At 42.1% G+C, this 13,935-nt stretch overlaps 1 protein-coding gene and 1 long non-coding RNA gene across 3 annotated transcripts in view; one reads left to right on the top strand and one right to left on the bottom strand.

The window, feature by feature from the left end:
- LOC136013772 (uncharacterized) overlaps positions 1-8,586 on the top strand; it is a 32,089-nt gene extending 23,503 nt beyond the window's left edge. The window contains exon 3 of the long non-coding RNA XR_010612366.1: positions 8,458-8,586. This is a non-coding gene — a long non-coding RNA (uncharacterized LOC136013772). The remainder of the gene's footprint in view (positions 1-8,457) is intronic.
- On the bottom strand, positions 5,993-11,334 carry PCDH20 (protocadherin 20). Of its 2 annotated transcripts, none has more exons than XM_065678150.1 (2): positions 11,190-11,334; positions 5,993-10,092 (listed from the first exon to the last, which is right to left on the bottom strand). In XM_065678150.1, exons 1-2 carry the CDS (start codon positions 11,322-11,324, stop codon positions 7,390-7,392), a joined length of 2,838 nt encoding a protein of 945 aa, XP_065534222.1. In that variant the 5' UTR covers positions 11,325-11,334; the 3' UTR covers positions 5,993-7,389. The 2 variants fall into 2 exon arrangements, with proteins under 2 accessions (XP_065534222.1, XP_065534224.1); XM_065678152.1 differs by lacking the exon at positions 11,190-11,334 and adding an exon at positions 10,875-10,929.
- Between the last annotated feature and the right edge of the window lie 2,601 nt (positions 11,335-13,935).

The raw sequence follows: 13,935 nt of genomic DNA, 5'->3' as shown, positions 1-13,935 counted from the left end.
AAACACATTCCTCAGAAAATATAGCCTTAGGCAGAGGAAGGCCCGCTTCTACCACAAACTGTCTTGAGACTGTAACTTTAAGGGGATTACAGCATGAATAAAGAGAATAGGATTGAAATTAGTCTGAACTATGAGACTAATACCTCTGAAAAAGATCTGAGGTAACTCTTTAAAAGTTTTAATTTATATTTTTTTGTTTAAATACCCAAGCTGCTCACTGGGGGGGGGACAGGGGGGGACACGGGGACGGGGACACGAGCACAGGATTGTGATTTCCCTGGTTTTCTTCCCCCCTCAATGACTGTTTGAAGAAAAGTTTTGAATGTACTTGGAGCACCAAGAGATGCTCCTCTAGTAGATTTACATGATTGTGTCTCCTCAACCTCAGAAGATTTTGGCATTTGAGTCTTTGTATTAAACACAATAGCTCAGTTTCCAGAAGGCAGCTACTGAGTGTCCTTACCAGAAGATGCCTTTAGCATCCCCTCCAAATAAACAATTGAGAACACTCCGAAAAATAGTCAAATTTTCTTACCTCCTCACTGAGTACTCTGCCATCGTATTATTCAAAGTTACAGCTTCTTTTATTGTGTTCTATAAGTGACTTGCATGCAATACTTTGAAACAAAACCAAATACAAAACCAAAACAATAACAAGAAAAAAGAAAAAAAGTAAAGAAAGATAAAACCATGAGAACCTTTGGACAGTGAAACCTAAATGGAAGGAGCCCTGAAGCCTATAACAAAGTGTCTGAAAGACAGATTAAAAGCCATGTGAGCTCCAGGCACCTGCACTGATTGCAAGTGCACTGGCTGTTCTGGTGCTTCCTGAGACAGCAATCTAATACGATGCATTATAATGCTAGTGGGAATGCATAACACCATGATCTGTAGTTCTCTTCATGGCCTAAATTTCTCTTCTACTGAAACACAAAGTGAAATCTTAGTTACCCTGAGCTACCTGTAAACTTAGAGGAGAAAAGTTAACAACTCCAGTGCTTACCAAACACCTGAATTGCCTGCAAGAAAAGATATTTTATCTCTTTGCTTGTAGCAGGTGGCACAGATGGCTTCACTAAATCACTAAAATAAAATGGGATTAATCTAGGTTTCAGACCTTATCAAGTAGGTATGATAATTGTTACATTTTAGACTTGTAGGTATTTTTTGGCTCTGATGCTAAGGATGTCTCTGTATGATATATGTGTTACGTTCCGATTATAGTCTCTCAAGCTCTACTCAGTGGAGCTAAGAGGTTTGCACAGTTCATGCGTCGCTACCAGTGAGATTGCATGCCAATCCATAGTTTTGTCATGCTGTTTTAGGTGTAGCTTTGCACTCTTGGCATCTAGCTACTACCCTAGAAAGGCACCAGTCTTTCTGACAGCCCTATGCAGAAGTTTGAGATGCTCAAGGGCATTCTGGATAGCACTTGATATTAGCAGGATAGCACTTTGAAAAGCAGCTAAACTTTGCCCTGAATGCCTACTTTGCAGCAAAGTTCTACTGACTGTGTTGATAAGACTCACAGGCTATAGTTGAAACAGATACCTAGCTCATTGATCTATACCTGTATGTAGACACTTCAACAGTGATGTGTAAATACAGAGCTGAATCTTACCAAAGACTGTCTGTAACACACATGCTTGTTTAGTGAATCCCTCCTAAAATATACAAAGCATCTACACTAGGCTGGCATATACAATGATTCATTGATGGAAAGCCTGCACTCTTCCAGACTTGCAGCTGGAAGCCAGGTGGGATACCTTAAAGCATCTCAAGCAGCACTAGATGCTGACACACAGGCAGAGAAATCAAGCTGTCACTCTGTTGTGCATAAAGAGGTAAGAGTTCTCACCTCACTGACTTGCTCTGAAGATGAATATTTAACTAAAACTTTGTAGATGGAAAATAAAACAAAATAGGAGAGAAGATTGAATTGACATTACTAGGGCTGCTGGGAGAGAATAACATCCAACTTCATGTTTAAAATGCAAGTACTCTCAGTTTGAACACCGTTTAAATGATCCCATATAATTTATTTCAGTTAAATGCTTACTACTTACAAGCAGCATAACTAGCAAGATGGAAACCTGCAACTCAAACACTTAAGGATAGATTTATTTTCACAAGCACTGGAATGAATGACTGAATGCATTGTAACTAAGTCAATATTTCTTCATTCAGAATGATGTTTTCTCAGCACCTGTTCAAAGCACTATGTCATCAGAAATATTTAGGAGTTGAAATCTGGCCTTTGAAATTCATGCCCTGATGAAACTGGAATGCAAATATAGCAGAAAACACTAAAACATTCATATACAGCATGTTAGAAAGAGTATGCAGCCTATAAATCTGTGGTGATAAGAATGAAAGAATTTTTCTTGTCCATAATGTGAAAAACAGAGCTGTTTATATTTCTTTGTGAGCCAAAATCTTTGAATCCCTCCATCTCCAAATGCAAATGGAAGTTTGATCTTTTCAGTCTTTGTACCAGAATGAACCAGCAGATAAGAAAATAGCAACACTTGCCTGCACAGGTATTTTTGCTCATGCTTTAACTCAGAAAACTGTAAATTATGGCATTTTGCAAATCAGTTGAAGCTTCATAACTCTGAGCAATGTTAGGAACCTGTAAGTTAGAAACTTTCTGATAGTTTACTCAGAACATTTCCCACGCTATTAAAATAAAGCATAAAACTAATTCCTGAAACTATTATCTGTCTGAGCAACTGCTATGCATATAAAATGTATAGGACTCTATAGGAAGTAGGGGTGATGAATTGTCTTTTTTTCCACTTAAACTTTCACTAGACATCTCCCTTAAGATTAAACTGTTTTGGTAAAGAAGACAAAGGTGCTTAGCTCCTCAAACACCAGCTCTGAAAGAACTAAATCAAAGTTTTGCATTTTAGCTGGATAGTATTACATAATTCATTGTTTTGCTTTGTTTTCTCCTTGATACTTACATGAGTGAGAAGGAACATACATAGAAACTAATTGTGAACTAATCTAACAGTGAAGACTGAGGCAAAGCATAGCATATTTCCTCACAGCAGCCTTCCAGTATCTGAAGAGGGCCTATAGGGATGCTGGGGAGGGACTCTCCGTCAGGTACTGTAGTGACAGGACAAAAGGGGTAACAGGTTAAAACTTAAACAGGGGAAGTTTAGATTGGATATAAGGAGGAAATTCTTTCCTGTTAGGGTGGTGAGGCACTGGAATGGGTTGCCCAGGGAGGTTGTGAGGTTTCCCTGGCAGATGTCAGGTTGGACATCTTGGGTGAGATGGTTTAGTGTGAGGTGTCCCTGCTCATGGCAGGGGGGTTGGAACTAGATGATCTTGAGGTCCTTTCCAACCCTAGCTATTCTATGATTCTATAATTCTAATGGCTGTGAGAAGGTGGTGACAAGAACAATACAGGGAAAGTGCTAGTCAGCTTCCTGCATGACTCTGATAATACATGTGAACCATGAAAAGTAACACTGCATATTCGGTTGATTATTTGTGTCAGAGCTGGTGTGTATCTCCGTGTATACCAAACTGAGAGGTATTTTTGTAATGCAGGCCACTGCTCCCTGAGAGTTCATTGCTTTGAACCAGGAAGTGAAATGCTAGTCATTTAGAGGATTACCCATCCTCTTCACATGTTTATTTTAACGAAAATAGCAGCTGGGGGCAGAAAACTTACTGAAAACCTCGTCAGCAAACAGGGGTTTATTATTGCTTTCAGGAAGGCCAAATTCTGCCCTAACACTGTACCTATCATTGCACATCCTATTAAGATAGTGGGAGTTTTTTGCATTTTCCTCAGTGGACACCGGCACAGTTGCATATTTGGACATTGGCACTGAAAAATAACTTAAAAGGCCACAAGATGAATTGTTTTCTGAGTTCTGACATAAGAAAAAGCAATGTGCTCTAATTCCCCCTCCACACTTTCACATCTCATCCTTTACTGATATTCAGCCCAGAGCTAATTTTGAAACAAAACAGTAACTTCAGAGAGTTCCTTTAAAAAGAATAAAATGAAAGAGAAGGCTGAGCTGAGTTGCTCTGTCCACTGCCACTGGGCTCACTGCCCATTTCTTGTCTTTTATTTTTTAAATTGTTAATCCTAATGAAAAAGTGTTTGCAAGGCAAGTTTAAGAGGCTTTGGCAAAACAAAAGCTTAGGACAATCTCATTTTTCATAAAAATCAACAAATATCACCCACTTATTCTAAGATTGTTCAATGGATACTGTAAATGAATGAGACATTTATTTTTGTGCCAGCTCAACTACCAATGTCAACAAGATTTGCATATATTTTGGCAAGTGCACTGCACAAGGTGGTAATAAAATAGGCCTTTTATATTTGAGTTTAATTTACTTTGGTTATACTCATTAAAAATGTTTTCACATGAAAAGGGGTTTCAGTATGGGATACTCTGGAAACAGCAGTGTCACAGAACTGTTTACTATATAGCCAGCACCAAGCATTTTTCCACTGAGAAAGAACATTTTTTTGAGAAGAAATTCCCAGTTCTATGAATTCAAGATTCCTGGGTTTATTGATTTTTATTGGGTTTTTTTTTTGTTGGTTTTTTTTTTTTTTTTAGTTTATCACTGTTAGGCTCAACATTGCAGGCTTAAATATCATGCTTATTACTTGATACCAGATGTATGTTTTTTAAGTAACACAAAATATGGAGTTTTTCTTAAGACAAACCCAACTCAGTCTGCATATTTTGCCATCTTCAGTGGCATTACCTACCCAAAGGCTACCCACAGAAAGGCAAAAATGCACTAGTACTCTGAGAAGTATTATTCAGGGTAAAGTATTTTTCACAAGCAGTGGTGCTGGTATGGCTGAAGTTGTGATTTCAAACCAATTTTCTTTAAATGCGTAGAAAATTGTGAGTGAAATGCTTCATGAGCAGTAGTTTCATTTTAACAGGCTCATACCATTACATTCTATTATGCATTAGGAAATGTGCTTGAACTACACCAACCAAAAAAAAAAAACCAACAAAAAAACAAACCACAGGAACAGCACATTTAAACTCAGTAAACTTAATCAAACAGGTTCAAGACTATGTATTTATCAAACCTGAATAAAAATATCTGACCAGTGTCACATGAATACACACTGAAGGATCAGGTTCATGGTTTTATCGTATTTTTCCTGTTTAAATTGTCTTAAGAAGATATTAGACACCTAATTCAACTGAAAGCAATAAAAGAAGCCTGTCTTTCAGTTACCTTGCCTCCTTACTGAATTAAAGATGCAGAGGATCTGGCTTCACTACCACTGCAATACAGAGCATCTGTAATACTGAAGCCATTTCTGAAGAATTAATGTGTTCTTTCTTCAGAGGTAATAAACAGTGTCTCTTTGTGACAAATGCATTTCAGGCATTCATACCATTTTCACATTTTAATAATATGAAAATAAATCTTAAAAGGTGATTAACCACAAACCTCTGACAGGCTGAATTAATTTTTCATGAAACACAGCTATCAAACTGTGCATAAACAAAATATTCTAATGTGAAAAAATAGCTATTTCTTATAGGTAGAATGGCAAAATCTGGGCATTAAGCGAATACTGTTACTTAGGCTAAGCAGAGCCAATATCGATATGAAGCTTCAACATTTCAATAGGCTCAAGGTGAAGTAATGTCTGAGTCACAGAGAGAAAAATCAAAACCTGCCTCAGACTGCATTGCCTATTTTTAAAACAGGTATCAGCTGCTGCCCCACCTACATCTGCTAAAATACAACTGTCTTTGCCAGTAATTTCAAGAAGTACATATATTCTCATTAATGATTTTGAAGTGTACTAATTTGGGGAAGTATGATGATACATCAGACAAGATAGCCATCACTGAAGCATTTGCAAACTATGCATTTCTTATAACTAAAATAATATTAAGTTTTATACTTAAAATTCTAGGAGAGAGGCAGAGAATAAGTTATTATGAAAATATATAGCTTTAATTTGCAGACATATAAACACTTTTGGTACATTACAGACATATGATGCCAGAAATCAAAATAATCTGTTTTAAGCATAACACTAATTTATCTTGCTCACACAGAGAAATTTGATATAATCATCATACAAAAGATAGTTCTCAGCTCTTAAAATGGAGTGAAAGTGATACATCACCAATAAACCTGCTGCTTTGCTACAGAGGATACAGCAAAGAATAAATTATCAAGAAAATATGCTACCAGTCTTACAAGTTAGATTTTGGACCTAATCCAAAATCAAAGCCAATGAAGAGGAGCCAGGAATGGTCGCCAAAAGTCAGAAACAAGATCTCTCACATGAAATAGCAATCTAGAAAGGAGCAACAGTCAGAATAAACTAAGTCCTATAATTCCTTATAATATAAAGCAATTTTTGTTTTCACCTGGCAGATCAGATTCAGAAGTATCACATGAAAAAACTATTACACAACCAAACTGATGGAGTACTACTGACAGATTGCTCAAAGTACAAAAAATATCACCACTTCTGTGACAACTAAAGATTTAGCCATTCCCTTGCTTCCTTGCATCTGGCATGTTTATGAGGATGAGCATGGAGTTCTGTCATTATTTGCTGTAGGAAATATTAAATATAATTTTTCCATAAAAACGACCAGCAGATTGCTAGAGCAAATGATAATGTGGGTGAAATCTGGACCAAATGAAAGATGATCTGTCACAGCAGTTCAGATTCTCATTACAATAGCTTGCATTCTTGCTCAACAGGAATTGCACTTCTTGTTAATGCCTTTTTCTATCCTACTTTATAAGCTTTACTTGTGAGGTAATCAACATTCATTTTTTTTTTTTATTACTAGTGCATTTTTTATCCTTTATTGTTACTTCTTTTATTCTTTACTATTACTATTACTACTGTGTCTTTATTCTTTTAATTATACATACATTGGCACAGACTTTTTTTTTCATCTGTATGCCAATATGTATTTTATATTAAAACCAATATATTTAAAATATACTCTTTATCTCATGGACAGTACCTCGAACAGTTCCCTGCTCTGGAGTATCTGATGCCCTCTTGTGGTTAAAAAGACTTTCAAAACTTGAGTTCAATGAATAGTCTTACCTTCCCTTTTTTTATGATCACTGCTTTTACTGATTTATGAAAGCTGCAAATGATGCACATGTATTTATAGACAGGGTGCTAGCTGTTAGTTACTACGGTTTCATAGAAAAGCTGTACACTGAATTTGAATTTAAAAAACTGTAAACAGCTATTTACAATTATAATATTAAGTTATAAATTAGCAGTCTCTTGTTGCAACATCTGTCAATACGACCCACAGCTAGGTGATTCAGAGTTCTCCAAGGTTTTTCCTTGTCCAAGATGTTTTATTTATCCACAAAGAAATGTCAAATGTTAGAAATCTCCATTGGTTTCTTTTCCAACATATGCAGGTTAATTCTTCCATTTAGTGGGATTTGTACTTCCAGGTTTTCATCTGCTCTGTGATGTTTCTTCCCTTTTCTTAGGCAGATGTAAATGCCCATCCCTGTTACTAAAGTGATTGAACCCAAGCTTATTATCGACAGAGCTATCAGGGTAGGCATGCAGGATGTTGACTCCATTTTTTTATGAGTAGGCTCTATGGATATTTGAGGCTGCTTTTCTTCTATACTGATATCAGGTTCCCTTCTTAACAAACTTTCAATGTAGCTCTCATTGCTAACAGTGTCATTGACGAAAAGGTTCACCATGACAGTGGAATGGAGAGGTTCTGGATAGCCGTGATCACTAACTTTTACAAGCAGCCGATAGAGGCCATAGTCATTTTGCATCAGTGACTCTTCCAAGGTAATATTACCAGTTTTAGGGTCAATCCTAAATGACTCTGGTCGAGGGCCTCTTCTTCCTATGATGCTGTAAGCTATGACTGCATTCATGCCAGTGTCCTTATCAACAGCATAGACCTCAGTGATGGGAGAGCCAGGAAGTGTAGAAGGAAGGACCAGCAAATAAGACATATTAGATTGAGGAAACAATACCAAAGGGGGATTGTCATTTATGTCCAGAAGAAGGATAGTTATTTTGGCTGTAGAAGACAGGGCAGGATCACCGCCATCGACTGCTTCAATCCACAGGACATAGGAGCTTTGTTGTTCCCTGTCCAGGGAGACTTTAGCTCTCAGAACTCCCTTTCCAGTATCTATGACAAAAATATCACTTCCATTCAGAACTGAAAGAGCAACCCATCCATTTTGCCCTGCGTCAGCATCTGTGACACTTATAACTCCAATTTCACCAAAACCTGGAAAGTTTTCTGGCACAAAAAAGCTGAAATCCTTATTGATAAATCTTGGACTATTATCATTTTTATCCAATACAGTGATGGTGACAGTTGCTATTGATTCTCTTGGAGGGAACCCAGAATCTACTGCTTTGACAGTGTATCTGTATTTCTCTTTTTCTTCTCTGTCCAGCTGAGTGGAAACTGTAAGAACTCCTGTGGTTTTATCTAAAGAAAAATAGGAAGGGGCATCAGGACCTAAGAAATAGGACACCTGCCCTCTTTCTCCACTGTCAGCATCGGTAGCATGCAGTTTGGTCAAGAAAGCATTGGGAACATTGTTCTCCTCAATGGATAATTCTATCAGCTGTTGAGAGAAAACTGGTGAGTTGTCGTTGTCATCCAGAACCTGTACTTTGATTATTTTGTTGACATGAAATCCTTCTGAGTTCCATGCAACTACAGAGATTTCGTACAACTGCTGTGTCTCATAGTCCAAAGGCTTTGTGGTCTCCAACAGGTATTCATTGTTGTATGGCTTGTATGGTGAAAGTCTGAAAGGCCCATCACCATCCAAATAGCAGCTGACTTTGTATTTTTCATCAGGGTCTTTGATGGTAAAAAATGCTATTGGTGTGTTTACAGGCTCCAATTCCTTTAAGTACACCACCCCTTCTGCTTCGTTAGCTATGAAACGAGGGACAACTTCAGGTGGCCTCATCATGACTTTGATGATGGTTACAAGCACTGTGATCACAGCAGGGATACAACCAGGACCATTGCCCAAGATGATTAGCCTGTGAAGCCTTGGAGTGTCCCCATCAACTTTACTGGAGAGCGTGATCGCTCCTGTGCTTTCGTTCAGATGGAATAAGTCTCTGGATGGCTGGGGGACCTTCTGGCTGTAGGAGTAGGAGATCTGGGCATTGGATCCAAGGTCCATGTCTACAGCATGCACAGTGGCCACGTGTGTCCCTAGACTGGAATTCCCATAAAGGGTGACACTGATCTGCGAGTCATTGAACTGGGGGCAGTTATCATTGATGTCACTGATGCCGATGGTGAGGGTGGCACTGCCCACGAGTGGAGGAGTCCCCCCATCCTCAGCAACAATGACTGTGACATACTCCTCCCTTGTCTCCCTGTCTAGAGCCCCCATAACGATCAGGTAGGGAGTCCTCTCCCCGCTCTCATTCTCCTCCACATCCAGGGTGAAGACACCATAGTTATCTCGCAGGCGGTAGGTCTGGACACCATTGGTGCCCATGTCAGGGTCAAAGGCAGGGTGCTCAATAGCCAAGCGGGTGTTCACAGGTGCATTCTCGGGCACCGAGAGCTGGATGTGGGGCACAGGGAAGCGGGGCGCATTGTCATTGACATCCCTGATAGCGATTTTTACCTTCACCAGACGGAAGTACTCCTGTGGCAGCACCAGCACATCCAGGAGCAGCAAGCAGGACTCGGATGAGGGTAAAGAAGAGGAAGAGGCAGCACCAGCCACTGCCCCAAAGATGGTGGCCCCACTGCTCTCCACGCACAGAGCTTCCCGGTCAATCTCCACAGCTGAGGTGTGCAGCTCTCCAGAGCGGTTGTCCAGCTGCACATACTGTTCCCCAAAACCCCGGGAAGCCAGCGTGAAGGAGAGTGGGGGCTGGGAGGCCGCAGGGTGCTGCCCGCCAGCCATCGGAAGGCGCAGGTCACGGGCCAGGCTGCCAATGAGCACACCGGCAGGCAGCCCTTCGTTCAGGCTGTAGAAGAGCTCGGTTGCACGGCTGTAACTGGCAAAGCAGTTGAAAGGTCCAACGAAGAGCAGGAAGAGGATCAAGTGCTGAAGAGAGAGGCACAGGGGAAGAGGTGGTGTTAGAGAAGGAGAGGAAGTAGCAGGCAGTCCCCCCCTCGCCGCCCGCAGCCACTGCCACTGCCAGCAGGGAGTACGGCATCTGCAACATGAAGCCATCCTCCCTCTCCCCCCCATTTTCTTCCCTCAGTACAGCAGCTACTTCCAGGGCATCATCTGTACCCTCCAGGCAACACCAGCTGCATTCCCCACAGCAAATACGCACTGCCAGGGATGGCCCGGGGGCACCCTGCCTCCCCACCAACCAGCAGCACTTGCGCCCCGAAGAGCTATCTTCCCTTTCTCCCTCCCCAAACCACCTCAAGCTCGGCCCCCTTCTCACAAGCAGCACCTACCCTCCCACCGCAATAAGATCCCAAGCCGGGGTATCCCCCTGCACAACACCAAGCATCTGCTCGCCCCTTTCCTTTTCTACAGCAGCAACGTGAAACGCGTCCCACACTCTTCCCCTGCCCTCACCCCGTCCCAAAGCCCGTTCTTCCCTCGTGCCCAGGGGCCCTGTGGTGCAGCGGGGCACAGCCCGCACCACGCAGACCACCGGGGTCCCGGTGGAGCTAGCTCCGCCGCCCGACCCGCGCCCCGCCGCGCTCCGGATCCCTGCCCGCGGCCGCGCAGCCCCGCCACGGTCCGTCCCGTCCCCCGGCCTCGAACGGGAGCTGAGCAGAGAAGCCGCGGAGAGGTTGCGCGGAAGTTGCGCGCATTGGTAACCGTCGCCAGCCCCTAGCGTGCGGAAAGGGACTCCCGAAACTAACTTCGGGCATCCTCTCCATGGAGGAATTTTCCTCCTTCTCCCCTTTTTAATCACCCATTTCCCTTTTCCGCTGCTCTCTGCTACAACGCGCGTCAGCAGCGGCAACGAAAAACGAACTTTTCACGGCTCTTCTGATCTGTGGAGATCGTAGCCAAGAGGAAAAAACCCACAACAAACATACGCATACGAACATGTATACGAATGCTCTGGGTTGTTTTGGGGTGTTTTGTTTTATTCCCAATGTTGCTGCTGCATGCGAAGCCGGTCTCGGGGTGGACAAGACGCGGCGCCTCCCCCCCGCTGCCCCAGCCCTCACCTGCAGGCTGCCGCGGGCGGTGGGGCTGCCTCGGCCGCCAGGGAGCCCCATGCCCGGTCGCTGCCGCCGGCTGCGCCCGAGCAGCCCGGCTGCTCCGCCGCCCGCCCGGCGCCTCTCCTCCCCTCCGCTGCCCATTCCCCCGCCGCCGCTGCCGCCGCGCTGGGCCGGGCCGGGTCGGGCTGGGCTGGGGTAGGGTGTGCTGTGCTGTGCTGTGCTGTGCTGGGCTGCGCCGCGCGCACCTCCCCGGACACTCCCCCTCCGCTCGCGAAACTGCCGCTGCCGGCTCCGCTGCTGCCGCTGCCGAGCGGAGGCTGGGAGAGGGGGGGTCGGCCAATAGTCACGGGCACTTCGAGGAGGGCTGCGGGGCGCCCGCTGAGGCTGCGGCAGCGCGGCGGGCAGCCAGGGAGGCAGGGATGCGCTCTGCTGAGCGCAGCGCCCCTCCACATCGGAGCGTGTGTGTGTGCGTGTCAGTGTGTATGAAAGACTGTGTGTGGAGGTATGTCTGTGCGCTGTGTGTGTGTGTCTGTGCGAGCTCTGGAAGCACTGGGACGAGGGGATAGAAATACTCCCGTCTGGAAACTAACTGTGTGTGGGAAACCTAACTAAAAAAGTAAATAAAATAAATTAAAATAAAAATAAAATAAAATAAAATAAAATAAAATAAAATAAAATAAAATAAAATAAAATAAAATAAAATAAAATAAAATTTCTGTTTTTTTTTCTTTTTTCTGTGTAAAGATGTCACAATGTGGGTGTCAGCGGGCAACGCGAGAATTAAAAGCTGCCTCCGTTTAAGGAGCGTTGCTGACAAGTAGTGAGCAGCTTGTGCCTGAGCAAAATGAAAGTAATATTTTGAGGAGTTTGCAAGTGTTTGGCTGGTGGAAGGTTCGTGTCTTGCCAAATTAAAGCGGCAACTGCAATTTCCTGCTGGCTAGGAACCCGATGGTCTTCTGCGGCAGAGAATCGTGTGCACTCATTGTACAGTCTCCAGTCACCATTGGCTAGATTATAAGATTGCCATGGAGCTGGACATGAATTTATCGGTGCTCAGGAAACTTTAGGTAGCAAAAGACCAATTGCACACTTCCTTAACAACTTGGACTATTAAAAGAATAGCCAACTTCCATATGTTTTTTACACTGTCTGTCTGCAAGATCTCATGGAATTTGAAATGATGTCTGTCTTGAGCCTTAAAGTGTTCAATGGTTGGGATCCAGGCTGTTGCTGAGAGGTCAAGTACTGGAACTCTGGCAGGCAGCTGCATTTGGCAAGCACAGTGGTGCTGCCCTTCACAAAGGTAAAGTTTGTACAGGAGGCTGAACTGTCTAAATCACATGGTCTTAAGATGACCTTAAACTTCTCCATGTTCCATGGCAGGCACAGCATGCAGGCATTTCATCTCAGTTTAGGGAGTAGAAACATGTAGGACAGCAATAATTTTGCCTTCAGTCAAAGCAAAAAATATACTTTCCTTTTCCTTCTACAACTACTTAAAACACACTTCACATCTAATCCAAAATGGAGAAACAAACAAACAAATAAGTAATTAGAATCACAATCCAAAACCAGAACAAGGAGGCATGTTTCTTCGAAACATGCTGTAATTTTAATATCCTTTTTATCCCCAAAATGACATTAACACAGTAATTATATGTGACTTAAACAGCAGAGCATTAGTGTACTAACAAAAGGCACAACTATATTTATTATTCACTACTCTCTAGGGTTTTGAAACCACTCAGGATGTACTGCCCTTATAAATTGTTTATATATTTACCATTCAATTCAAGCACAAACAGAATAGGCAATACAGTATACACACTTCAGAGCAAACATGTATAATTTAAGAGAGGAGTCAAACTACGCAAGTCCTTTACCTTTACTAAATTATCATGCATGTACACTGTTCTGCAGATTGCTCAGTGTGAAAGGTGCCCATAAACTCTATTCTGTTTAAGTTAGTTTAGCTGGACATGACAGATGCTTTTAGTTGACTGGCATCTCCTCTAATTTTACTCATTTCAACAGCGAAATATTGACTCATTTGGATTTCAGTCATATTTTGACACTGATTTATGTGTAGCTTGACTTTCATAGACCTGATTATAATCTTAGTTTTAGTGAATCAGTAGTCTTGCAAATACATCCGAAGTCTCTCTAAAATTATAAACTTTTTTCCTCACTGCTGTCTCAGTTGATCTCCCTTTCCCCTTATGCTCTTGAAATTACTGACCTAATACCATATCATTTTTCTTAACCTTTACAGCCACTGCCTTTCCCTGAAGCCTCCAATAGGGTAAGCGATGTCTCTACTTCTATAGTTTCAGGTTTTCATTGCATCTGATGCATTTTATTTTATTAACCCATAGGTGTAACAGTAGAATTAAGAGTTTTCTGGAGCAGCTGGTACCTTGATAATATTTTATTTTATTAGACATTGGCAACATTTGATAAGTCTTAAAGGCTCCTTAAGGACTAAAGTGTACAATAAATCTCCTGTTTAAGGAAAAGTACTCCAGCTGTGTATGGGGTATGGAATAAGGGGCAGGAGAGAACAAGCAGTGCAGAAGAGATTCAAAATTGGAACATTAATTTCTGGATTTTTTTTTTTTTTAAGTGGGCGGAAGAGCTATTTTCAAAGTCCCAGGCAAAAAACCTAATTGATTTATTTATATTTCTATATTCAGTAATCTTTTCTGGGGATGTTACCAGTTTATGAACCCAGTCCCATTCGATCACATTTAGC

This window comes from Lathamus discolor, chromosome 4 (assembly GCF_037157495.1).
Source record: "Lathamus discolor isolate bLatDis1 chromosome 4, bLatDis1.hap1, whole genome shotgun sequence".
Taxonomy (NCBI): domain Eukaryota; kingdom Metazoa; phylum Chordata; class Aves; order Psittaciformes; family Psittacidae; genus Lathamus; species Lathamus discolor.
Note: the sequence above shows the minus strand (reverse complement) of the source record. Positions and strands in the feature narration are given on the sequence as shown.